The sequence below is a fragment of the Trifolium pratense genome, linkage group LG2, assembly GCF_020283565.1.
Source record: "Trifolium pratense cultivar HEN17-A07 linkage group LG2, ARS_RC_1.1, whole genome shotgun sequence".
NCBI classification, from domain to species: Eukaryota; Viridiplantae; Streptophyta; class Magnoliopsida; order Fabales; family Fabaceae; genus Trifolium; species Trifolium pratense.
In genome coordinates this window covers 3,688,095-3,712,828 of record NC_060060.1, presented here as the reverse complement: position 1 = coordinate 3,712,828, position 24,734 = coordinate 3,688,095, and the positions used below count along the sequence as shown (strand labels likewise).

Genomic DNA, 24,734 nt, shown 5'->3' with positions numbered 1-24,734 from the left:
AAGGCTCGCATAATAGATACTTCAAAGGCTTGCATGAGTCAATATCTTACCAACCTGCATCAACATAAGCTGTATCGCTTTGATATTTCAATTATGATTTAGCTCTTCTTTTTCAACCAATGCTTATGCTTGGTATCACTGTCAGTGTTGCTCTTAGTGTTGTTTTTCCTTAATGGCTCATCACTGTCTTAATCATTATTCTCTTCACAGGTTTGTTTCTTTATTCATGCTTTTCATTTTAATCATCACTTCTTAGTTAGTTGAACATTGAAATATCGACCGAATATTCTTTGGATAGGAACTTCTTCATGGTTTTTCTTTAAGGGAACTGAGACGTGGAAAGAAGAGACTCTTCTTAAGGTTATTTTCTCACAACTTAAGATTATGGATATTCTATGAAAGTCATTAGAAGATACCAAATAGCTTTTTCTCTTTGTTTTATCAATAAGTGAAAGATATACATATATGAAATATGGATCCTCATTTGGTAACTTTATTTCCTGAATTATGGAGTTCTAATTCAGAATTTGTTACTTATCATGGAATGAAGTTAAATTTGAGCTGATGTGGCCTCGACTGCAGTCACGGAAGCATCATAATGTGACCAAATCGTGCGTTCCTGAACCTTTTTCGAAAATCTAGCTTTTTGCCATGCACTTTTTTCATCCTGTTTCAGTTTCCAATTGCGATTGTGGTGTTTGGCTACAAAGCAATAATGTTGTACAAGGATCACAAGAAAAGAATGAGTACAGGAAACCTGGAATCTATCTGTGAAGCTTCAATTGAATGGACTGTGTTACAGTGGAATGGTTTCTCTCTTTTACACTCATCTACCCTTGCCCCCCCCCCCCAAGTTTTCAATTTCCCCCTCCCAACTAATTTCTCTTCACTCTTTTGAATTAAGGATGATCTTAGCATTAGATAATTTGTGCCTCTTCAAAAAATCAATGCAAGCCACTACCAAGTGCGACCAAGTGCATTTTTATTTGAGCTTATAGATACTAAGAGTCAAAATTCAAGCCATATATAAGGAACATATTAGCGCAAAAAAATATAACATAACTAGCAAAATGCATTCAGTAACCAGGTACTGTCTAAAGCTCCAAACACAAGTGTGATAATACAGTAATATAAAAGGCTAATCAAGCAAATAAATTATATCAGTACAGAAGTTTCAAAAGCCAAAACTGGAACACTCAGCGTTTCCCGCCACCACCACCAATTTTAGGACCCTTGGGCAAACCACCCTTCTGAACATTCCCTTTGCCGGATTTCTGTGCCTTAGATGCAACTTCTGCTTTCTTGGCTTTCTTCTCATCCTTTGTTTTTTTAATCCTCTCTTTAATTTCACTGCAGGATAGACTCGGATAATTAGATATGACATTCATATTTGTAAGATAGAAAACAAGATTACATGATTGATGTAAAAAAATAAATGAACATGTTAGAACATAGGAAATCCCTAAAAACAGAGATCTCAAATAAATAAGAAACACACCGCAGAGCAGCTTCCCTGGCTGCATCTCTAACTTCAGGCTTTTCAGCTCTTTTCTTCTGAATAACTTCCAGGGTAGCACCAACAATGGACCTGGAGTATGGCTTCTTGGTTGCACGGCGTCTCTTCTTCACTGCTTCTTGAGCAATGTCCTGCACATCACAAGAATAAAATCAAATAACTTTGATAATGTGAACTGATTACTTGTGTAATAAATTTGGTTGAAGTACAATCAAGTAATATTCACATTGATAATGTTAACTGATAATGCTAAATCTTCACATTGTAACTAAGTACATCATTGAAAATTTTCGTTTTAACATGTTCAGGATCAGGAGCTTAATTATTGTTATCTCGACATTGTTCAATCTACATTACAAATAAATCAGTTAAGAGTCAAAAAATGACCTTCTTGTGCTGTTTTCTGTACATTGCAGTCCAGGTGAGCTTTGAAGGCTTCAAACGGTTGTGGAAATACCGTTTGCATTTCGAGTTCACAAACAGGAAAACCTGTCAAATCAACAAAAAACATTCAACACATTGTAGCAAAAACACCGGTGCTGTTTTTAAGTAAAGAAATGCATCAACCCAAAATTCTATACGAGTCATTTTCATCACCTGAGAATCACTGCGAATAAATCTGATGCCTCTTCCTGGGTAGATCTTTGCACCACTGAATCGGCAGAGTTCAGTTCTGAAATGAAAAATTTCAATTACTAACTTTCCACTTAAGAATGCAATAAATTGAAAACATAGCCACTAATTTTTTATTTTTTTGAAGAAGCTAAATTAGCCCACTCAAATTGGTAACAGAGAGAATCGAACCTAAGAACTCAAGAGGAGCACACTCCAAGGTCCCAAGCCAATACCAATGCACCAACCCAAGTGGGTTAACATAGCCACTAATTAAATCAATATGCAACAACCTGAATAGTTCAGGATTCACTATTTCCAACAATCTTTAAAGTTACACATCTTAATCCTAATCCTAAACCTAAATATAATATATATTATAAATAACAAAATTTCCAAACCCTAGAAGCAATAGCTACTAGTACTACAATCAATCAATCATGCATTCAATCAAATTCTCAAATACTGAATGTAAGACAAAAAAGACTAAATCTCGATTCAACAACCATGCAAAGAGCTAAAAGACTAATCACATAATTGGAGATGAGATTATAAGGAAGAAAATGGAGAAGAGATGAATCCTTACTTGAGAACCATGGTTGCTGCGTTGGTTGTAGCTGCTGCACGATATAAACCCTAACCCTAAAATCAGAAAGATGAAAGTTTGTTTCTGGTTCTATATATATCACGAAAAACCCAACCATGTAAATGCCAATTGCGTTTCCGAATTGGGTCCAACTGAAATAGCAGCCCAGTCCATTATGTTTAAGACCCTATGATTGCTTCTCTCACCCCCTACAAATTAGATGGTTAATAGTAATAATGTTAGATACAATTATCTTATCTTATTTTGTCAAAAAAAGAAAAAAAAAACAATTATCTTAACATAGTTGACTATCAACGAAATATAAATAACTAAAGTTTTTATGTTTATTAAATTGTGATTTTTATATTTTTCCACTAATAATCATCCAAATTTCATATCATGTCTAAATATAAATGATTTTTTTTTTAAATTGAATTTATATACAGTGTAAGTGTAAAGCACACATCTTGTAAGTAATGTATTTTAAAATACATGACACATTCATTAAATAATGTAGCAACACATTATTGGATACATGCGTAAAATAACTTTATACTAATAGTGCACAACAATTAAACTCTTTTTTTAATATGTTTTTGGATTTAAAGAATATAAGTAGGCACTGTAAAAAGTGTTTACACATCCATCCAATCCAATAGAATTCTACCATTTTGCCATGTTACTTTTTATTAAAATATTAAAAATAATAGTTGCCATGGCATTATTCAACATTATGTTTCCATTAATAGTTTCAAAATCCAACCTTTTTTTTAACGTTTTTTTTTTCTTTTCAAAATCCAACGTTAGATGATAGTTGGGAAACTACAAGTACTTGAGTAGCCTAGGCGCGTCATTGTACACCTACGCGGTACTTATAACATTTTGTTGTCTTTTGTATGCTAATGTGGGGAATATCGATGCTGCTCTTGATAAAGGATCGGAGATCTTGATAAAGCAAATTACTTGATTCAAAAGTTTATGACAAATAAATGAAAGTACGTTAGAAATAATGTAAAGTGGTTACAAGAGTCGATAAAAACAAGTTAGTATAGTTTGAATAAAGAAGAGTAAAACTAATAATTCTATTCCACGTATTTTTTTAACTACTGAACATCAGAACATGTTCTACATAATTTCTGTAGAGGTAGAGATTAACAATTCACTTTTATTTTGAAGGTTACTCTTATGTGCAACATTTTCATCTCGATCACATTTCTCAGGGGTGTACGAAATAGATTAATAATTCATTTTTATTTTAAAAGTTATTACCATGATATGTCTTGAAGATTATATCACACACTTTAGATATGACAGAATGTTCATACCTAGACACTAATAATAATTTGAGAAATTAGAAGTGGTTGTATGTAACAATATGTACTAGTGTCATAAACTGATATGTCAAGCACCTGTAATAATTTGAAAAATAGAAGTGTTTGTATGTAGCCATGCGTAATAATAGTTAAGTGATTTTCGGATTTTGAATCTTAGTTTGTTTTTGTTAAAATTAGTGGATTTGAAATTAGATATAGAGTTCAATGGGGACTAATGTAGGATATTAGTTGAAAATATTCAGGTTGATGTTGAATTGTAGTTTGTTGATGTTGGGTTTGGCTTTGCTAATATTTTTTTGAAATTGGTTGATTTGTTTATGTTGTGTTAGGTTTTGCAATTGAAATTAGTTTGTGTTAGAAAGTTGAAATTAGCTATAGACTATGTGTAACACCAACACTTTAGATTGAACGCGTGTTCAGTGTTTGACGCTTATTGACGCCGGACATTGACACTACATCAAAAGATGTGGTTATATTTGATTAATTTGTTTTTTTCAAATTATTATTTATGTTGTGTCTGATATTTTTGTTACTCATCCATAGGCTTACTTTCTATCAACATGGTTGTCTTGCAACGCTTTTTTTTTTTTTTACTTTTGAAATGTGTTATGTCATGTCGGTGTGAGACACGAAATGGGTCGAACTCAAACACAACTTCCATTTGAAGTGTTGATCTCTCGGTGCTACATAGGTCAAATGATTTTAGGAATAGAAATGGGTTAATTACAACATTTTTTTTTCCTTAAAATATATATTAATCACTTCTTTTTTTTACAGAAAATTTAAGTGAGTTGAGTCCTAGAAGCTCAATAGGGTTAATATCCCTCCATATTTATTGATTATAATGTATTAAATTTCTACGGTGAATATGTCTTGTCTATGCGCCAATGAATTCAATTAACCATCTAATCATAGGATTAGTTAATTATAAGTAAGAATGAAGATTTTAAAAACCATAAGCATATCACACATAATCATTAGCTTTGAATTAACCATGCTACAACAAAGCCTATATAGCTAAGCAGAACATTATTATTATAGATCTAAAAGTTGATAAACAAGTTTTATAATGATGATTCAATTGTGTCATCAAAGTGGCTGACATTTTCAATATTTCTCTCATAGCCGTCCTTTTTTTCCTCAAACCCTAGTTTTTCTTCTTTTTCATCCACCAAAAGATGGTGGTTTTAGGGTTAAATTTTTTTACTCTAAATCAACCCTCTAAATTATTTTTTCTTTTCTTTTTATTCAAATAAGTGATTTTCACATATTGCAAATCCGAGAGTATGAATATTTTGGTTACATTTATTTTTTCATATTTGTATGCACTTTCATGATGTCGTTGTATGCTATTAACCAATGAGTATGTGATGTCACTTAAGTTTGAGAGGGACTAAAAAAATTCATTGTCTTTTAAAATATAGGGATCAAAATGATTGACTTAGAAAAAAGGTACTAAAATTTGAAAATATGTAAATAAGGACCAAGATTGCATTTAAATCTTAGTTTAATTCCTCTATAATTTACACAATTTTGTATATCCCCCTTCTTCTTATAGATCGGAATTAAAGTGTCTCTTCAATCATCCGGCATTTTTTTTCTTTTTCTGTCCTCATAATCTCGTAAAAAAGTTTGGTAGGCTGCACAATTCCTATATCTTCAAGACTTCTCCACACCAATAGGTATATTGTGTGGCTCAACTACCTTATCATTACTTATCCTTTTCAACACTTATTTTACCTCGGTAATCAAAAATGAATTTTACATAACCCGGTCTCATCTCCCTGTCAGCCCAGGGCCGAATAGAGACCCTTGGTACAACATTATTTCCAGGTTTCAATATGTTTCAGATTGTATTTCGGATCATATAATCCGAGCAAATGGAAGTTTTGGAAGCAACTAACCACATGATTGTGTATTTGTGTTATCATATCAATCATATCAATTATGCACTGTTTATAGTAGACAATTGCACCCCGGACCATGGTCCGAGCACCGCCACTGTTTGATGTGTACAATAAACAAACACTTCATAAATATATGTCGAGGGGCAGCTTTGGAAAATAGTTGGCAAACCAGAAACATACAACTACAGGAAGCCAATAATATCTTCAAATTCACATTTATTCAAAAGAACAAAGATGAACGTTTTGACTTCCTTATAGTTTGTGTCAACTCTAGATTATGAAAAACATACGTCGTCTTTTTGCTTAAAACATATGGCCAAAAGGATTATTTCAGCTCCCTACTTTAGAATGTACATTCCATCCCGAAGTTCTAACTTCTCCTCGGAGACTAGACAAGATAAAAAGCTTTGTAGCTGTTGGAGAGATTTGTCGGCAACGCATAACATCTGCAGCAATAAAAAAAAAAAGGTGTTGATCTTGTTGATCTTGATCATGCTATGTCTCCAAACATTCATGAAGGTGTAAAACCATTCTTACCTCGAGCATATTCTCAATGCGAGCTAATGTCATGCTACCATTGTTTTTGAGCACCCCCAAGATAAATTTCTGCCACAAGACAACACATGTTAGATGTCTTTATTCGCAAGATTTCACATTACATAGTGTTTGAACTCGTGCCGCCCAATCCATCATCTCAACGGAAAAGAGTTATCACATATTGTGTAAACTAAGAGTAACATGCAGAGAGTGAAAAAGGTCTGCTTTTAAAATTATGAAAGCTAGTCACAAATATCAATTAAAAGTTACTACAGTTCAAAATTAATGAAGAACTTAATTTCATATACCTCACACACAGTCATCTCCATCCGAAGTTGATTTTCTACTGAGGCCCTAGATCTGTCTTCCACCTCATCGTCTCCAAGAAGATCCTGAGTATTGCCACTGCCTACTCCATTCTTACTTGTCTCGGCCATTTTTTCCACAATGGTGTACACATGGTCAGAGGATTCTGCCCCTGTTGACTCTTCAATAACCCCCTGCGTGCGAAAAATACAGCCATGAGTGAAGTTACATCTTCACCGCTAAACTTATAACTTGTGGTCTCAAACATAGAATCCATATTTGAATCAATTGAAAAGGTGCTCCTTTTATAGGAGAGTACATTATCACACCCCATAAATTAAAGAGTGGTTTTAGGAATAGAAAACTAAGCAGAATCAATAGAAAAATAATTATAAAATATTTCAACCTCCCAAAGTTGGTGCATAGATATCAATCATGCCCAACTTGGCTATGAGATGCTCAAAACTTATTTTTGCTATAATTAGAACTCGATGAATCCAAAGACCCTCACAAATTCCTTGGACCATGGCTCCAAACTCGGCCTTTGCACTGTTTCTAGCAACTACACCTTGCTTCTTGCTTCTTACTTCTCCGTGTTACCAAGTTTCCCAAACATAGGTACAATAACCTGAAGTTAACTTTATATCTGTAATGGATCCTGCCCAATCAGCATCAGTAAATATAGCTACATTCTTATCACTAGTTTTTCCAAATAACAAGCCTTTTCCGGAGAGTACATAATCACACTCCATAAATTAAGGAGTGATTGGAATAGAAAAAATAAAACAATAAAAAAAAAATAGAATCGATTTAAATATTTATAAAATATTCCAACAAACAGAATATCATGCCATTGAAATAGTGTAAACTAACTAGAATTTTTTTTTTGAACAAAAACTAACTAGAATTTTTGTTTTGGAAAATCCAACAAAAGTTTCCAGATTGAACAAAAGAAAAAATAACCATGAAAGGGAAGTGTTTACTAATGCCTAAATGTAGGCCAAGAAAATTTAACAGATTTACCTTGTTTATCCAAAAATTGATTCTCCTAATTAATACATCCACAGGTATCCCAATAGCAGCCGCAAGGTTTTTAGAGGTCCAACTGAAAGCAGAAACATAATATGACACTACAGTCAAAACAACCAGACTAAAAAGTATTGATGGATTGTGACAAGACAATACCTCGTTTGATCTTGAAACTTCATAATCATAGATGCAAGAACAGGGGCTACAGTGAACTGCATTACCCTATCTTCAAACTGCAACTCCAGCTATACCATTGAGCATGACAATATTAGGTAAAAAAAATAGAGTCAAAACTGTAAAGAAGGCGAAAGGGGTAACACCACAAATCAAATTCAACAAACTTGCTAAATATCCCTAGACGATGAGATTTGGAAAAAAATAAATAGAGCAACTGACCTTGACAGTCCCAAGATTTTTTTTCCACTGAAGCTTACGGGGTGTTTTGATTTCAGTAAATCTCTTCGCATAATCAGAGAGAAGCTGGTCAACAGGTTCAGGCAGGTTAAGGGGCTCATCCTGTAATTATTTTCAAAGTCAATCATAGAACATAGACAGCTTTGCAGGACAACAATGCAATTGATAAAAATATTTTTTGGTTGGACAATTCATTTTATTGAAAAGACTAGACTATTATCATACTTCTAGTTGGATACTCAGATGCTAATTGGACAGGCTCGCCCATTGATAGACAATCCACTTCTGGGTATTGTGTACTTATTGGAGGAAACCTGATATCCTAGAAGATTGAGAAACAAAATGTAGTTGCAAGATCAAGCACTGAGGGAGAATATAGGACCATGGCACTAGTAGCATGTGAGCTCATTTGGTTGAAGCAGTTATTCAAGGAACTTCAATTCGAAGAAGCACCACCAATGGCACTTATATGTGATAATCAAGCCGTGTTGGATATTGCCTCAAATCCAGTCCTTCATGAGAGAACCAAACATTGAGAAGATTGAATCAGGAGACACCGTCACAAGCTTTGTCAATTCAAATGATTAGTTGGCGGATGTTTTTACAAAATCCATGTGGGGTTCTAGAACAAGTTATATATGTGGCAAGCTTGGCGCATTTGACTTACATGCTCCAGCTTGAGGGGGAGTGTTGTAAATATGTTCTAGCTTAATCTATAAGTTACTTAGCCTAGGATATTATGTAGAATATTTCTTTTGTAATTAAGTGTATAATCCCCTATATAATAGACCTTCCGCAATGCTATTCAGTCGCACGGTTTTCAGCATGTCTCTCTTTTCTCTCTCATTCAACAATGCTACTTCAAATTCTTGTTAGTTTGAGGAAACTCTGCACGAGTTTATATATGGAATAACATTGAAGCAGAATATCAAAAAAGAAAAAAATTGAAACTGTTTAGGCTTTCTTCAAAAAGAAGCTATCAAAATTTTAAACCTCATTTGATTTGTCTCTACTTTCCTTTTCTTAAAGAGAAGTACCAATACAGTGCAGCATTAACTTCTTACATATACAATTACAAAGTGAGTAGAACGTTTACTTTCAGAAAATATAAATTCGCCTCAACATAATGGACAAAAGTAAAAACAAATGATTGATGACCATGTAGAAGACGGGGGAATGAAGAAAGAAGTTTGCTCAAGTTTTCGATTAGAATTGCCTGTGACAGGGTAAGGATGAGTTGCCTAAAATAATTCAGATTTACAAACTACAGAATTGAGAAACAGGAGAACCCTGAAATTTGAAATATATGCTAAGGGAATCAATTATAATCCCTACATCTCATGTGTAGAATTCATTCTTATCAAACAAAAATCAGTAAGAACAACATCTAACTGCAGATTATGTATAGGTATTTTCATCGAAGAATTGATATTTATGAACCCAAGTATAAATACAGTCTGAGTAGTGAGAACTACAGTCTGAATCGTAACATAAATTAATTAATTTTTTACTATATCTGAAATTAAAATAAAAAAGGTTGAAAACCGCTAGGCAGTGATGAGCCCATATTATGGTAAACAAAATGTAATTGCAAATTGTGTATCGGCATTTTCATTTAAGAAATAATATTAATGAATTTAAGTATAATTTTCAGGCTGAGTAATGAGAACTATAATTTGAAACATAACATAAATACATCAATTTTTTCACAATAGCTGAAATTAAAAAAAAAAATGATCAATAAAACAATTTTATCTGCAGACCTGAATTGGAGGCCAGAAATTAGAAGATATGATAGTTGAAGCTATTTTATCCATGAATATTGCATTGTCTTCGACCACCACACCTAAGAGCGCATAGCCAAATTTTTGAGAAATGGAATTGAAGCAAATAATAGTTAAAAATATATTTCGCAAATTGGCAATGATCACAAATAAGGGATATTTGAACTTGGAAATTACTTGTCTGAGGTGGCTGACTTATGGTAGCTTTGATGTTAGTGTTGACTCTCTTTGAGCCAATTAGATCATTGAGCATAATCTCACATTTTTGTAGGCTGTTCTCTCCGAAATGTATCTGCAGAAAAAAGCATTAAAGAGACTTTTAAATAGGAATATCAAAATCAAGAATGCCTACACACAAAAAATGATAAAATAGTAACATTTCGGTCAAATAAAGCAGAGATTTATTTGAATAAGTACCTTAAGGAGTTCTAGAGTATGTAACTCTGAGTCAATATCATAATCAGATTTATTTAGAAGTTTCTCAGCAAGCATAGTTTGATATTCCTGAACCAAGTGATCTTTTGAACCAATTATGCCAACAATCATCCCAAGTATGTTAACCTTCCTTCGGTTTCTGCTTCCCTTCAATGGATCAGCATCCACAGGATCAGGTTGCCATCTGCTTGGAAAAACTCATTTAGAAGAAACATCAATTTAACAACCTGGCAGGTAGACCACATCAGAAAGAACAGTGGAAACTGCGAATCAAAATTCATTATATAATATACCGTGTGGCATTGATCCATGCTTGCCTATCATCAGTGTTAAAATCATCATCAATACCAAAATTTTCTTGAACTTCTTCATCTCTATTCAACTCTTCAAGAAGGCTATCTCCGAGGTTTCCAGATGCACTTGAGTTCCCACTCGTCCCATCTGTCAGCATGGTCACTATGCATTTTATTGTATCTCTCCTTCCTCTTAAATAATCTCTTATTGGTTCACCAACTGCCTCAAGGAAAACACCTGCAGGATCTATTGTCCTTAGGGCTTTAATAGTCGAAACATATTGGTGTAATATATCATTGGTTGATGCGCCTGCAGTAAGAAGGCGATAATGCAGTGCAGAAATAAATGACTCCACCAGCTTTGAATGTTGTCCGGTGTATTCAAGACAAAGTTTTAAGTCTTCAATTGCAGGAGAGCTTCAAATATCATCAGAGAGAAAAGGAAATATAAATGCTCAGAAGACAATGTATAAACAAATGAGATAAACCATGCAGCTGGATGAAGCATTAGTTTTATAATTAAATTAAATTTTCATTGTCCAGTTGTACAACCAAAAACATCAATTTACTTCTACGGCTGCAGGAAGCTATACGCACTAAACATGTTTCCGTCAATGCGGTTGACAATGCCATTCAATTTAATGAGACATAAAATAAGGTAATTAATTATTTTTCTAACAGAGAACCCATAAGGAACGCTGGTAATTACAATTAACAAACTACCTCTCAGGATAATCAACAATTATCTCAAACAATTTGGCTATCCTTAAATCTTGTAGTGTTTCGTAAGCAAAATATTCCAGCCGCAACTTCCATCTGACAAGACTTTCAGAGGGAGTATCAATTCCAGGACAACATGATGATGGTTTCAGCGCTAAGGGTGATTTGAGACCTGATGAAGTAATTTCGTAACTAACAGAGTCAAGATAGACAAGAAGGGCATGGACAAACTGGAGAGGAACGGCCTGAATGATTCCAGTCATAAGCATCATATGTTAGAATCGTGAAAACATTGTTTATCTAAACAGGCTAGCATAGACACGCACACAATGTATACACATACACAACATATACGCACTACAAACCTGTATCCAGCTTTGAATAGATTGTAAGACAGAACTCCTAAAATCATCTCCGGCTAAATCATATACTTTTGCCTGAAATTCAGACAAATGAGTCAACGACCTAGCCAAAGATTATGCTCTCAAACAGAGACAGTTGATAAGTGCAACATAAAGGTGAAACAAAAGATGGTAAGAGACTGAGGAAAAGCGGAAGATCCAGATTTTAAATTTCATAAACAAGCTCACCTTTAGTAGTAAGAATATAGCAGAAGCATAAGCATCTTCAGCCATAGAAGTAAATCCGAGACTTTTGAGATCAAGAACAACTTTTCCAATGTTGTTCACCATTTTACTGTTTTCTGAGCAACGACGGTAGCTGTAGCACACATCGACATCCATCTCATCATCATTGTTGCATACTTTTACTTTTTCATCTAAATCCATGGCAACCTTACTTAGAGGTATATCGTCAGCGAACTCACCATCGATGGTTGTATGTAACTCCTCCAACCTTCTTTTAAAATACCAACGCAATATAGCTAATTGTAGACAATGGAAAAGAAGAGGATTAGTGTTGACAGTGTTGAAAATATAGTTAGTTAGAGTTACTGGTTGGTTAGTATATAAGTCACAGAAAGGGCAACCAGCTTTCAAGTTTTTCTCTATCATTTCCATGTTTCTTAACAGACAGAAAGGGCAGTAACTATATTTCTAATGAGAAAATCTTTGAAGCAAGTAGAATGTTTTTAGAAATATCAAAGAAGCTGTTACACTAAGAACTGAACTATATCACTGGTGTATATTATAGCAAGCAGAAGACTTCGAATTTCAATGTGAAAACCAAGAGCATTGTTCACAAGATTGATTATATTAAGAAAAATTGAAAGCTATAAATGTATTTATTTATTATAGTATGAAATAGCAAGCCTTCATTTACATTAACATAAGACATGAATAAACTTGTTACAAACCAGGGAAAACCGGAGGAAGTGTAGCCATAAGCACTGAAGAGACAATCCATTGATACTTAGAGGTGACATAATTAGTTTCTGCCTCTAACATATGATCCTTGAAAGATTGTAATGCCTGGACCAAAATTAACAGGCACTTCTCCTGAGACTGTTTCTCCAAAGAAATTTGTTCCAAAGCATTACACAACACACTATCAATCTCATCTTCATCAATCTGTTTCATTAAAGACAAAAAATCAAGCATGTAAAACCACAACCAAAACTATGATAAGTTAGGTTCATAAATAAATAAAAAAACTCACATCGATATCATCATTCTCGTTCAAACCAGCGTAAGGAACGAAATGCCACCAAAATATCGATGCCCCATTTCGCTGAAACGTTTCCTGCGAGCAAAAGGGATGAATAACAATTGGAACTTCTTAATGTAAAAAGTGAAATGCTTTGTTGGTACCTACCTCTAAGACTTTGAGAAAGTAGTCACAAACGAGTGATTCCAGGCCGTGTTTGCAGAGGGTGTGAACGTGAGAAATAAATTCAGCACCGAATGATATGTCGCCGGCACTACCGAGAAGAAGAAGAAATTGTGTGGCGTTGCAGAAGGCGTTGTAGCTGTCAAGGATTTCGTGAAGTTGATCTTCGGTGACTTTGTCTAAAATCCCTAGGTTGAACAGAGAGGAATGAGAATCCTCCATCGCTATAATCGTGTGAGGCAATGAGGTTGAACTTCAACTAATCACAGTGGCCTGTCTGTCACGCATAGAGAATAGAGAAGGAGATAGAGAAAGCCTCTGTGGTGGCGGCGACTGGGTTTTCCGGTGAAGGTGACGTTGCGAGAGAGAAAGAAAGAGAAAGGTGGTGTGGTTAAGAAACATCTCATAACTTAGTTTGGATGTGCTGTGGTCACTACTTGTGATGCCATCAGAACCTTTGCCATTGTGAGTCTTAGGGCTCTTCTGCTTCTTAGTCTTCCTACCAGACTTGGTGTTAGATGCTATGTCACTTCTAATATGGCATATGATCAATCTCATATGCTAACTAAAATCATTCTTTTAAGTCAAAGGATTATGTCGGGGATTATCGTATCCGAACCAATCCAAAAGTAAAATCGCAAACCAAACTGAAAACCGTATTTGGTTTGGATGTATTTTGATGACTTTCTTACAGAACCGCAAATTGCAAAAATTTATATTCCAATATACACAACACAATTACCAAGTCAGTCGACCAAATTAATGGAACTTGAAGTGTGTTTTTTTTGGTACCGTAATGTTATTTTGGTGTTGTAATGTTATTTTAGATAAACAACTTTTATCGGTATTGTGATGTTATTTTGGAAATTCAAGTTCTTTTTTGGATATTTAAAATTGTAAGATATCATGATGTTATTTTGGATAAACAATTTTTATAGGTACTATAATGTTATTTTGGAACTTCAATTTTTTTTTTTGATGTTTAAAATTGTTCGGTACTGATGTTGTAAACCGCATCAACCGAACCAATCCAAACCGCATTGGTTTGGTTTGGTTTTGATGACTTTTTAAAAATCAACCGAACCGCATACATTTTTATCTCGCGGTTAGGATGATTTTTATGCTCAAAACCAAACCAAACCGCACCACAAACACACTATGGTCATTCTTACTTTAAAGGAACTAGTGATATTTTAATCGATCTTTAAACAAATTACTACTAACACTAATAATAGTACGATACTGAAAAGTGAGAAAAACACAAAAGGGGGTTTAATTGTGTTTTTTTTCCTTCTTTTTAAAGGATGCTAGTGTTTGATCAACGATAAACAAAGTATGTAGCGGATATGTCAAACACAAGATAGAGAGAGTAAGAAGAAAATACACAAAGATTTATACCGGTTCCTCCCACTAACGAAAGTAGTCAAGTCCCCTTGTTCTCCCAAGAGAGTTCCACGATAATCACCACTGGTTACAATTGCCCAAGCACCTTGCTTATGACTTCGTTGGCCAAGTTCCACACCTAGGACTTTGTTCAAGTACCACGTATAAGAGATTTCTTGGGTATAATCTAGGTTAGGGTTGGGGAAGTGATTCTAACATCTTGGAAACACTTATTAAATCTCATTGTAATTAAGTTTTTCGTTGATAGTGGAACGGAAAATTCTCTCCTTCAAAGTGGATTGATTTTAACTGAACTGGATTTGATTGCTTATTCGTTTGCTCACACACTAAAGAGTTATAGATGTGAAGAGGAATGTCTCTTTCTTAGAACCTATCGTATTACCTATGTAGAACATAGTCTTGCATGTTGTTGCAATACAAAAGCTTATTAAAATACTTGTTGTTCCATGATTAATCTGGTATCATTGACCTGTCGCAACCATAAGGATACAGATTGGTTGATTCTTAATTGACATCAAGATTCTTTCCAAAGGCACAGTAGCGCCGCTAATCAAAAAATAGGTTTCCTCACTTCCAATTTTTTTGTGAGCCGCTCTTATGTGGTGTTATTGTTAATTGTTAACTAGGATTAATTTTTTTATTAACAAATTCGCAATAACACAAGACATTTAGCAGCAAAATTTTCTTATTAACAAATTCACCATTATATAAGGCATGTATTTTTTAAATTTTTTAACATGAGTTTGCATAATAGACACAGACAGGCACGAAACGCGCCCTATCCGTCCGCTAGTTATTACTCCCTCCGTTCCTTTGTACTTGTCGATTTAGAAAAAAAGACAATAAATTAAGAAAATTTATTTTTGCACATTATCTTCCTATTATACCCTTATTTTAATTCACCAATAATTTTTTTTTTCTTGCACACACTTTCTCTTTCTAATAAATTTAATATATTTTGTACCAAAAAAAATTAATATGTTAGGTACCAAAAAAAATAAAAATAATTTTTTCAAATATATATTAAATCTTTTACGGTTTCAATGGCGGCTCCTAAATATATGGAATTTACATGAAGGTATAATAGACAAAATATAAGATTAAATTATCAAAACAACAAATAATTTGAAGATACTTGATCGTTTGTTGTAATAAAATTTTATTTGTCTAGTATGTTATTCTTAGGTGGTTGGATGTTGAGTGTGTATCTTCTTGTGGTATTTTAGAGTTTTTTTTTTTCTTTTTCTTGGGCTTGAGTATGAGTAGGAAAAATAGATTGAGGTTGATATTAATTTGATAAACTATTATGTAGACTATTTGGAACTCCCGAAACGACATCTTTTTTATGCTGAGTATCTGGTAGATAAGGTAAAACTTTCATCTTGAAAATGGTTCATAGGTTAAAACCCTGGTTCATCTTATTCCTTTTACAAGTGAGTATGCACCCTATTTCTTGCTAGAACTGGTAGAGCCTGTCGGAGTGTTAATTGAGTCTTTGTGAGGTATGGTTGATTCAAGGCCTCCTGTGTGTCTGTCGTTCTTGATGGTTGATCCTTGCCCCTCCCTCATATGGGTCCTTGAATCTTCTTGCGATAATGGATTACAAGTGTTTAACTTTTGGTGTGCCTTATTGTATAGTTGTGTGTGTTTTTAGAGTTTGTTCGCCGTTGGCGAAATATACTTTTGTTCTGGTACCCCTTTGTATTTTGACTTTTCTCTTGTTCTTATTGCATTTTATATATAATTATATATTTTGTCATTTAAAAAAAATACAAAAATAAACTCCTTCCAATTTTGAATGAGCTAAAATATCGCATTTGGTTTAAAATATAAATAAATCTTTTTATTCAAAAAATATAAATCAATATGAACTAAATTTAATTAGTTTTATAATGAGATAGTTTATGTAATATTATTCATTTAATTTAATCCTTTAATAATTTATTTATTTTTAAAGAACAAGTTAATTTTCAATGAAGAAGAATATTGCATTATTTTTTAATTTCTTATTTAATTACAAATTGACACTAGTGGACCAATCGTTAGTTGGTTCAGTGGTGATTGTCGCTGAACTTGGTAAGAAGGACTGCGGTTCGATCCCCCACAACTACGATCGGGAGGTGGCTGGAACCACTTGATGCCAGAACTGACCCCCCGAACCAAATTAAACTGGTTTAGTGAAGATCTTCATCACTTGGACATAATGTAACATCATTATCACCCCCAAACGTTTTTGAGAAAATCCGTGAGAGGATTGTGTGAAGAGATTTATCCATTTTAATCTTACTCGGTAACAATTAATGAGATTAAGTTTAAGGAATTAGTTGATACATGCATATAAGAGCTATCATGTGTTTGTGGTAGTTGACGCATATGAGATATATGTTTCTTGTACGTAGTTGAGATACATGACAAATATGAAATAATTAAGGCAACTTATCTTGTCTTAACTCTAATTCTTCCCTTTCACCCCAAGAATAACACTATTTTATGGTCAAATTCAAAAAGATTTTTATGACCAACAAAAGATCTTCACAAATTACTAGGAAAAAAATAAACTCTCATGATGTTAATTTTCAACTCAGTTGTTATTAATGACAAAAAAAACCCTCACAAAAACACTTTTCTCTATAAAATTTCTCTCTCATTTTCTCCTTTCATTTGTTACTTTTATCTTTTCCATACACTTTTTCTCTATCTTCTCTTCTCTACTATTTTTTAAAGGCAAATGGAGTAAGCTAATTAGCAGAAAAAGTAAACACGTCGGAACTATGTTGACACCATTTTATTATCCTCTATCTTCTCTCTACTATTTTATTTTTTTAAAACATAACTTTTTTCTACTTCAAAATTGTTTTTTTATTTTTATAAATGATTTACATTTTTTAAAAAATAAATTTGAGGATTCAAAATAAAAAAATATATAAATTTGAGTTTTTTTTTTCATTTTAAAATATTGTAAGGTTTTTAAATTTCTTCATTAAAAATCTGGAGATTTATCACCAAATGATTTTATTTTTAAATCTAGTGATTTGTGGTTGCCAAAACGACCACAAATGTGTGTCTGTCAGAATCCTCACGATTTTTATTTAAATTAAAGAAAAAGAAAGATATTTGTAGTTGATTATTATATGGCAACACCATGAAATGTGAGCAAACGGAAACGAGACAAGCCATCAAAATTGTATTAATTGACCGTGAAGGTAGAGAGAGTGACATTCTCTTGAAAAACTCTCCAAAGTGATGGGCATAAATTAACTTAATTAAGGTACGGGTATGAATCACAAATAAAAGAATACGCGTGAATATGAAGAGGCGTAAGTGAAAAAAAATAAGGGCCGACTAGAAATTACAATTGGATAGAATTAAAAAAATTTGGTGCATCAATTGTTCACCAAAAGTATGTTTAAGCATCTTTGACATTTCATCACATAAGTGTGTGTGTCAATCTAACCTAACAGATTGACTAGATAAGCAGAAAATTGTTATAGAACTAAATTTGAATAATGCAGATTAAGCATGAAAAAAAAATAATATATGAGTCAAAACCTCAGCCAAATAATAGGTCATAGGTGCAAAATATAAGTCAATAAAAAAAAAAATTATTCATAGGCGGCTAACTATTACAAAACCAGGATTGCTTCATTAAATCTTGCACCAAAGAATTGAGAGGGGTACTCTTCTATCGGAGTCTTCTTGCTTCTCTCTCGGACTCAAGTAGGGTGAGAACGTCTCCTTCTCTCACAGGTCCTTTGACGTTCCTCATGATTTGGCGATTCTGATCATCCGTAAACATCACTCTAACTTGAGTGACCTGCCCTCGTGATCCAGTACGTCCGATAACTTTGATAACTTGAGCTTTTTTAATTTGTGATTCCATCCTACTCAAACACAAACATACACAAACATGTTCACAATTGTTAAAAAGAATAAGAAAAAATGCATAACCACTTAACAAATCTAAAAACATAGCCCTTAATTCTCATGTTTGGATGAGAATTAAATCAATACCAACCAAACTAAACTCCTATCATAGTTTTTATTGACCCTTTAAAAGAATTCTCTTAAGCCTTTTTTGGATGAACAACTTATTTGCAGCTTATAGTACAACCGCTTGTCATGATAAGCACTTATGTATAAAGTTGCATAAGCACTTATGTATAGCAAATGATAGGATAAAGTTAAGATGTTATCATATATGTTATAAGTTGTTTTCATAAGCTAATTAAAAAAGGTTTATGGAAATTAGGTTGTTTTTATGTTCTCCAAAACAGTCTCACAAAACTTAAGCCCGTAAATAAGCACAAATAAACAGATCCAAACATGCTTGTTAATAAGTCAAGAAAATAACAATGATTTATGTATCAGTGTGGAACATCTACACACATTCATTGGACAACAGAAGAAAAAAAATGGTTTTTTTTTTGCAATCCTCTCTAATCGAAAAACTTATTCATCTAATCATCATATTCGTTATGTAATCTAATGTTTCAAACTTCAAATTTCACGTTTGGATCAATTGTGAGCTTGATTATCGTCGTCATCATGCACTAACAGGATTATTTGTTTCGGTTTTAAAAAAATGGATTTTTTTCTTTGTATTCTTGAAAATAGATTTTTTAGAACTGTTTCCTAAAATATTAAAGTTTTTTTCTAAATTGAAACACTAATTTTAACATCATATAACATAAACATAAGTTATTGAAGAGCAAAACATAGTCAAAAATCACAATTTTTTTCAAAAAGTTGTATTTCAAAAATGATTTTTATGAAAATGTATTTGAAACAACTTCAAAATTAAGTGATCTTTCGAAATTTTGATATCCAAAAAAAGTTCAATAAAATGGTCAAATACCTAAAATAACATGTTAAGAATAACTATTCAAATCAAATTTTAATTCGAAGCTTTTATAAAAGATTTCTTTGTAAAAATTTTTTAGTTAAAATTATGTAACACTACAAAAATCTATTTTGAAAAAATCTATAACAAACAGAGCCTATATCTATAAACATTCATATTTTATGATTGTAGATGATGATAATGAAATTAAGGATAGCTTGATAAACAATTAAAACGTTGCTTCAAAAATTTAACAATTGTAACATACATGAAAATCTAATCTTTCAGATAATTCAATAAGCAATTGGAATTGGACAAAAGAAAAGAAAGAAGAGAAACGAACTTGAATTGAAGAAGTTGGTGAAGAGAGACAATTAACCCTAATCTTTTAGCAGCTGCGATCAAGAACAAGAATTGCCAAAACTCTCTTTCGCATTCGTTTCTTTTGCTGAATTGTTATATATATAAATATAAATATAAATATAAATATAAATATAAATATGGGCCGGCCCAACATATTTAGAGGCCTAAGATTTTTTATATTATTAGTAATAAATTTTTTAAAAGAAAATATAATCTTTTTTTAATCTTTCTTAATTTCGAACTTCTTGATTCATGGTTTTTCTTTTTTTACTAAATCTTGATTCATGTTTTTGAGTTTGCATTATAATAAAATAAACGTCTCACAATAACCATACATATGGGATGGATACTCAAAACTAATGGTCACATTGGATAATAATTAACCATGATACTATTTTATCCAAAGTTTGGTTTTGTATTAGAATATTGTAGAGCTTATTTTTTATTTGATTTGGTCTAATAGTCTCACACATTATAAATGTAAAGAAATCAAAAATTCGAGTTCAAGTTCGAGCCTCGACCTCTTCAACAATCTTTATAGTATTTATCAACTGAGCTACTCTTACGGGACGAATATTGTAGAGTTTTTGTTCAGTCATAAACTATCATGTTTTGTTTTATATGAGGGAAGGAAATGCATCTCAACTATTTTCTAGGTACAAGAGTCTCATTTGCTACAACTACAAGTTATTAATGTAGTACTATAAGAGAAGGTTTTTTTTTTTTAATGCAAATAAAGTGACAAACACTACTAAAACATACACACGAATTCGAACCCGAATGAAAGCATCCAATCTAGCAAGAAACATGAAAATAGCAACAAGAAAATTGAAGTAAAATGCCTTAAAGTTCAAGTTACTCCACATGGGCAAAGTCCTACCAACATTTCCACAATTTCTGCATTTGATTTCTCCAATAAATTAAATCAAACAAGTTTGTGACATATTTCTGATCATAACATCACAAATAGAAATACATTACATTTTCAAAATCAAACACCAAACACTACCTAACAACTAGAAAACATCACCCTTAACCTCATTTAAGGTCAACAACTAATAATGCAACCAACAATTGCCACCAAAACAAAAAAATATCATAAATTAATACAACACATCATGAACAAATGTAACACCATTTGGCATTGTTTAAGGATGTAAAATAAATATCATAACAAAGTTACCATAAATAAATGAATGAATCCCAAGCTGCACCAATAGCAAAAACAATAGGCATGAGAAAGATATGTCCTTTAGAAGAAAGGGTTGGTGCAAAAGATTTTATAGGTGAAGCTTTTGGTGGTGGTGGTAGATTTTCAACATGAACAGCAATTTTCATTCCACCAAAACAAAATCCTTTGCCACTTATGAAATAGTAATGTCGAGTCACGTTCAATGGTACGACATCTCTTCCAGCTCCGGTTGTCCAATTGTGAAGTGGATGATCTGAGTTGCAAGCTTCGTAATCTGTTTTGTTCACTTCTAGTACATTCTGTTGGTTCCTATCATACACAAAAACTGAAAAACAAATCATGGTTAGTAACATAAACATAGTAGAATCATGGTTTTAAAAAAGTGATAGAACATTATGACGTTGTTTGATCCATGACGTTGTTTTAAAAAAGTGATTTTTATTATTATGGTAAACAAATACAAAATAGTTTTCGCTTTTCTTAAAAACTGTAAAAGATAATGCCAAAATCATTTTTTTTTTTTGTAGATGAAGTGGCAAGTGCCACCTAACACTCACACACACAACTGCGAGGTCCGGAGTTCGAATCCGGACGAGGTGTTCCACCTAACAATAGGTATTGTCAGTTGAACCAGGTCTTACGAACGAAAGACACTTTCATAATCTTGCTTATTTTAAGTAATTGAATTTATTTAAAAGTGTTTCTTAAGGCAATGTCCAAAAGACACTAGTTGGCAAGACTATGACCAAAATTAGGACTCTTATGAGTAATGATAAATCACTAGAGAAGAAATCATGAAAGTCAACATCTAGTAATTTGCTTTTCATTTGCAAATTAAGCCGTGAATGGAGGAAGGAAATTGCATTATTTTAATCCATTTTGGTTGAAATGTGGATGGGAACAATGCATAACTAGTTAATTAATTAAGTGACTTTAGGTGAATTAGTTAGTTCATAAACTTGAGCAGCCAACTTCAAATTCAAAAACACAAAAGCACAAGTGACACTTCATATTAAAGGTGTGTTTGGTGTTCGACACATCCTAGTGTCACACTAACACCGACATCACAACATCGACACATGTAACTGTTTTTAATCACTTCTATTTTCTTAAATTATTAACAATATCTATGCGTTAGGATCAATGACATGTGCCAGTAATGTATCTATCAATGTTTCATGGACTTTGACAATCACAAATTAAGTAATTGGAAAAGAAAAAAAGACAAAAAAATCAACAGGGAGAAAAAAGAGGCATGAATAAACAAAAATATATATACAAATCATTAATCAAAAGGAGCCAAAAATTATGGATCTGAGAATATAAAAAAAAGAATCCAAATCTACTTTTCTTATTTACATTCCCTCTTGAAAGAAGAGAGTAAATAAACAATGAAAATGAAATTTTGAAGAGAAATCTCAATGGCATCACCCTCAAATTTTCATCATTTTCTTCATTGAATCTATACTTTTGGACAAAACTACCCCAAAATTATTTAGTTCAAACACAAGTACACATAACACTAACAAGTTTCTTCTTTTTCTTGTTCAACAATGTACTAAACCACAAAGCTCAAAGATTAACCATAAAAACCCAAAAGATCTAAGATTAACCAAATCAATTTATGCATACCCCCTCTTGCCTATTAGACCATAAAATAGTAAATTAAGCATAAAAAACATGAAAACGATATCAACTTTAAAGATAAATTTTTTTTAAAAAAAAAAAACCCAAAAGATCTAAAGATTTACCAAGTCAAACCCTTTTACCTATTAGTCCAAAAATAGCAAATTAAGTATCAAAAACATGAGAAAGCTTTCAACTTTAAAGATTAATAAATAAAAAAATTAAGATTAACCAATTCAAAACCTTTTACCTAATAATCTATAAAATAGAAAATTAAGTAAAACATGAAAAATTAAGCAACTTTATCATACCCTAAGCTTAAACAAGTTCAGATCCAATCTAAAGAAAGGATACAAATGTAACCATTTATGAAAACAAAGATTCAAACTTTAGAGAGAAAAAAAAGAACTTACAAAGCCAATCACCATTGTAGAAATGTTTTCCCTTAGCCCAAGTAGTGTAGTTGAAATTTGTGGTCCAACCCATGTTACCACCAACTGTAAACCTTGTAGCTGATGCCATTGGTAAAATGAGAAGAACAGCAAAACCCAGAAATAGAAACACCATTGTTGGTGAAATTGATGAAGCAAACACTCTCTTCTTTGTTCCTTCCATTGTTGTTGTTTCTGAAGATGCTTAATACAATGTTGTTTGTTAAAACTCTGGAACACTCTTTTCTGTCCCTTGTTGTGTAATGTTCTGTTTTTTTGGCCTTTTAAGGAACCCTTTGTCTTCTTTTTTGGGTTTTTTGAAAATATTAATATTATTGTTAGTGACAGTTGCATGTACTTATTTTATTTTAAAAAAATACTAAACAAATATAGTTGGAATAATGGTTAAGAAAATAAAAATATAATATAATAAAGCAGTTAATGTCTTAAAATTTGATTTTAAAAAATATTTTCTACTTAAAATATTTGATTTTGTTTCATTTTTGTTTTTTTAACCATTGTTTCGGTGTACTATTTAGTCTGACCGTTTATTTTATAGTATTTTTAATTTAATAGTATTTTTTTAAGGTGGTTGTTTGTTGCTTATTAGATCTACCATTGATTGTTTATCTTGGCTGGTCCTAATAATTTTTAAAAAAACAAATAAATAAATTGGACTTGAATTTTTTTAATACAATAGCCAATAATGTGACAGCCTTTCCAATTATGTAAGGGGAAAAATAGTATAATATAAGTGTTTATTCTCTCAAATTTTAAATATAAGAAAAAAAATTAAGTTTAAATATTTGTTTAGTCTTTATAAATATAGAAATTTTAGTTTTACGGTCTATCAGTCTTATTTTAAAATTGGATCATCTCATGTATACTTTGTGTCCAACCATCTCTTTTTTCTAATCTAACAGTTGTTGATCAACAAAAGAAAAAATAAATAGTGCAGAAGAGAGCTAGATAAAAAAATGAGTGAATGATTGGAATGAGGCATGATGAATAATATGAGAAAAATAGCTGGAAAGGATCTAGATTTGTCCTAATTCAACCGTCAATGTTTATATTATCAGGTTGAATATTTTTATCAAGTTCGAACCAAAAATCTTACCGTATATATGAATTTTAGTATTATTTGTCACTTTGTCTACGAAAAAAATATAGTTTTTAGATATTGTACCTTTTATTATATCATCTTCGTAAAATTAAAAATTATTAATTTTTTGTCTCTGATGTCATTTTTGTTTCAAAAAGAATTTACTAGACAATTATAACTTGTAAGGTGACAGATTTATTTGATGTGATACCAATTTCATTATCATTTTATTCATCCACCAATTCATTTTTATAATTTCCGATTAATGAAATGGATATGGGTACATGTTTGTTTAAGGAGATTGGAGCAATACTTGCTTAAAAAAAAAGATTGGAGCAATACTGTCTTATTAATGAATTAACTTACTTAATAAGAAAATTTGAGCAAAATAAATCATCTGATGTAAATATGAGTAATTTCACTCATATGACAGACAGTTCATATACATTTTTTTCCAGTGAGTGTAAGATTTTTAATTTACATTTTTACATCAAGAATCTCTCCCTAATAAATCT

The 24,734-nt window shown here is 32.2% G+C and overlaps 4 protein-coding genes across 5 annotated transcripts; all 4 read right to left on the bottom strand.

Moving 5' to 3' along the window:
* Positions 1-1,038: 1,038 nt before the first annotated feature.
* LOC123905685 (60S ribosomal protein L24-like) lies at positions 1,039-2,843 on the bottom strand. Its single transcript, XM_045955387.1, has 5 exons — positions 2,715-2,843; positions 2,114-2,189; positions 1,904-2,005; positions 1,499-1,647; positions 1,039-1,350 (listed from the first exon to the last, which is right to left on the bottom strand). Exons 1-5 carry the CDS (start codon positions 2,723-2,725, stop codon positions 1,197-1,199), a joined length of 492 nt encoding a protein of 163 aa, XP_045811343.1. The 5' UTR covers positions 2,726-2,843; the 3' UTR covers positions 1,039-1,196.
* Positions 2,844-6,052: 3,209 nt separating this feature from the next.
* Positions 6,053-13,819, bottom strand: LOC123905683 (anaphase-promoting complex subunit 2-like). Of its 2 annotated transcripts, none has more exons than XM_045955385.1 (16): positions 13,247-13,819; positions 13,091-13,174; positions 12,789-13,002; positions 12,064-12,356; positions 11,839-11,910; positions 11,477-11,718; positions 10,754-11,170; positions 10,443-10,644; positions 10,203-10,317; positions 10,005-10,087; positions 8,224-8,343; positions 7,984-8,072; positions 7,822-7,903; positions 6,801-6,992; positions 6,493-6,561; positions 6,053-6,401 (listed from the first exon to the last, which is right to left on the bottom strand). In XM_045955385.1, exons 1-16 carry the CDS (start codon positions 13,481-13,483, stop codon positions 6,294-6,296), a joined length of 2,619 nt encoding a protein of 872 aa, XP_045811341.1. In that variant the 5' UTR covers positions 13,484-13,819; the 3' UTR covers positions 6,053-6,293. The 2 variants fall into 2 exon arrangements, with proteins under 2 accessions (XP_045811341.1, XP_045811340.1); XM_045955384.1 differs by having other exon boundaries at positions 10,443-10,647; positions 13,247-13,811.
* A 4,401-nt stretch (positions 13,820-18,220) lies between these two features.
* LOC123905686 (40S ribosomal protein S28-like) lies at positions 18,221-19,937 on the bottom strand. The gene is made up of 2 exons (XM_045955388.1): positions 19,849-19,937; positions 18,221-18,546 (listed from the first exon to the last, which is right to left on the bottom strand). Exon 2 carries the CDS (start codon positions 18,543-18,545, stop codon positions 18,348-18,350), a length of 198 nt encoding a protein of 65 aa, XP_045811344.1. The 5' UTR covers position 18,546; positions 19,849-19,937; the 3' UTR covers positions 18,221-18,347.
* Positions 19,938-20,753: 816 nt separating this feature from the next.
* Positions 20,754-23,400, bottom strand: LOC123905684 (lamin-like protein). Its single transcript, XM_045955386.1, has 2 exons — positions 23,100-23,400; positions 20,754-21,385 (listed from the first exon to the last, which is right to left on the bottom strand). Exons 1-2 carry the CDS (start codon positions 23,299-23,301, stop codon positions 21,048-21,050), a joined length of 540 nt encoding a protein of 179 aa, XP_045811342.1. The 5' UTR covers positions 23,302-23,400; the 3' UTR covers positions 20,754-21,047.
* Between the last annotated feature and the right edge of the window lie 1,334 nt (positions 23,401-24,734).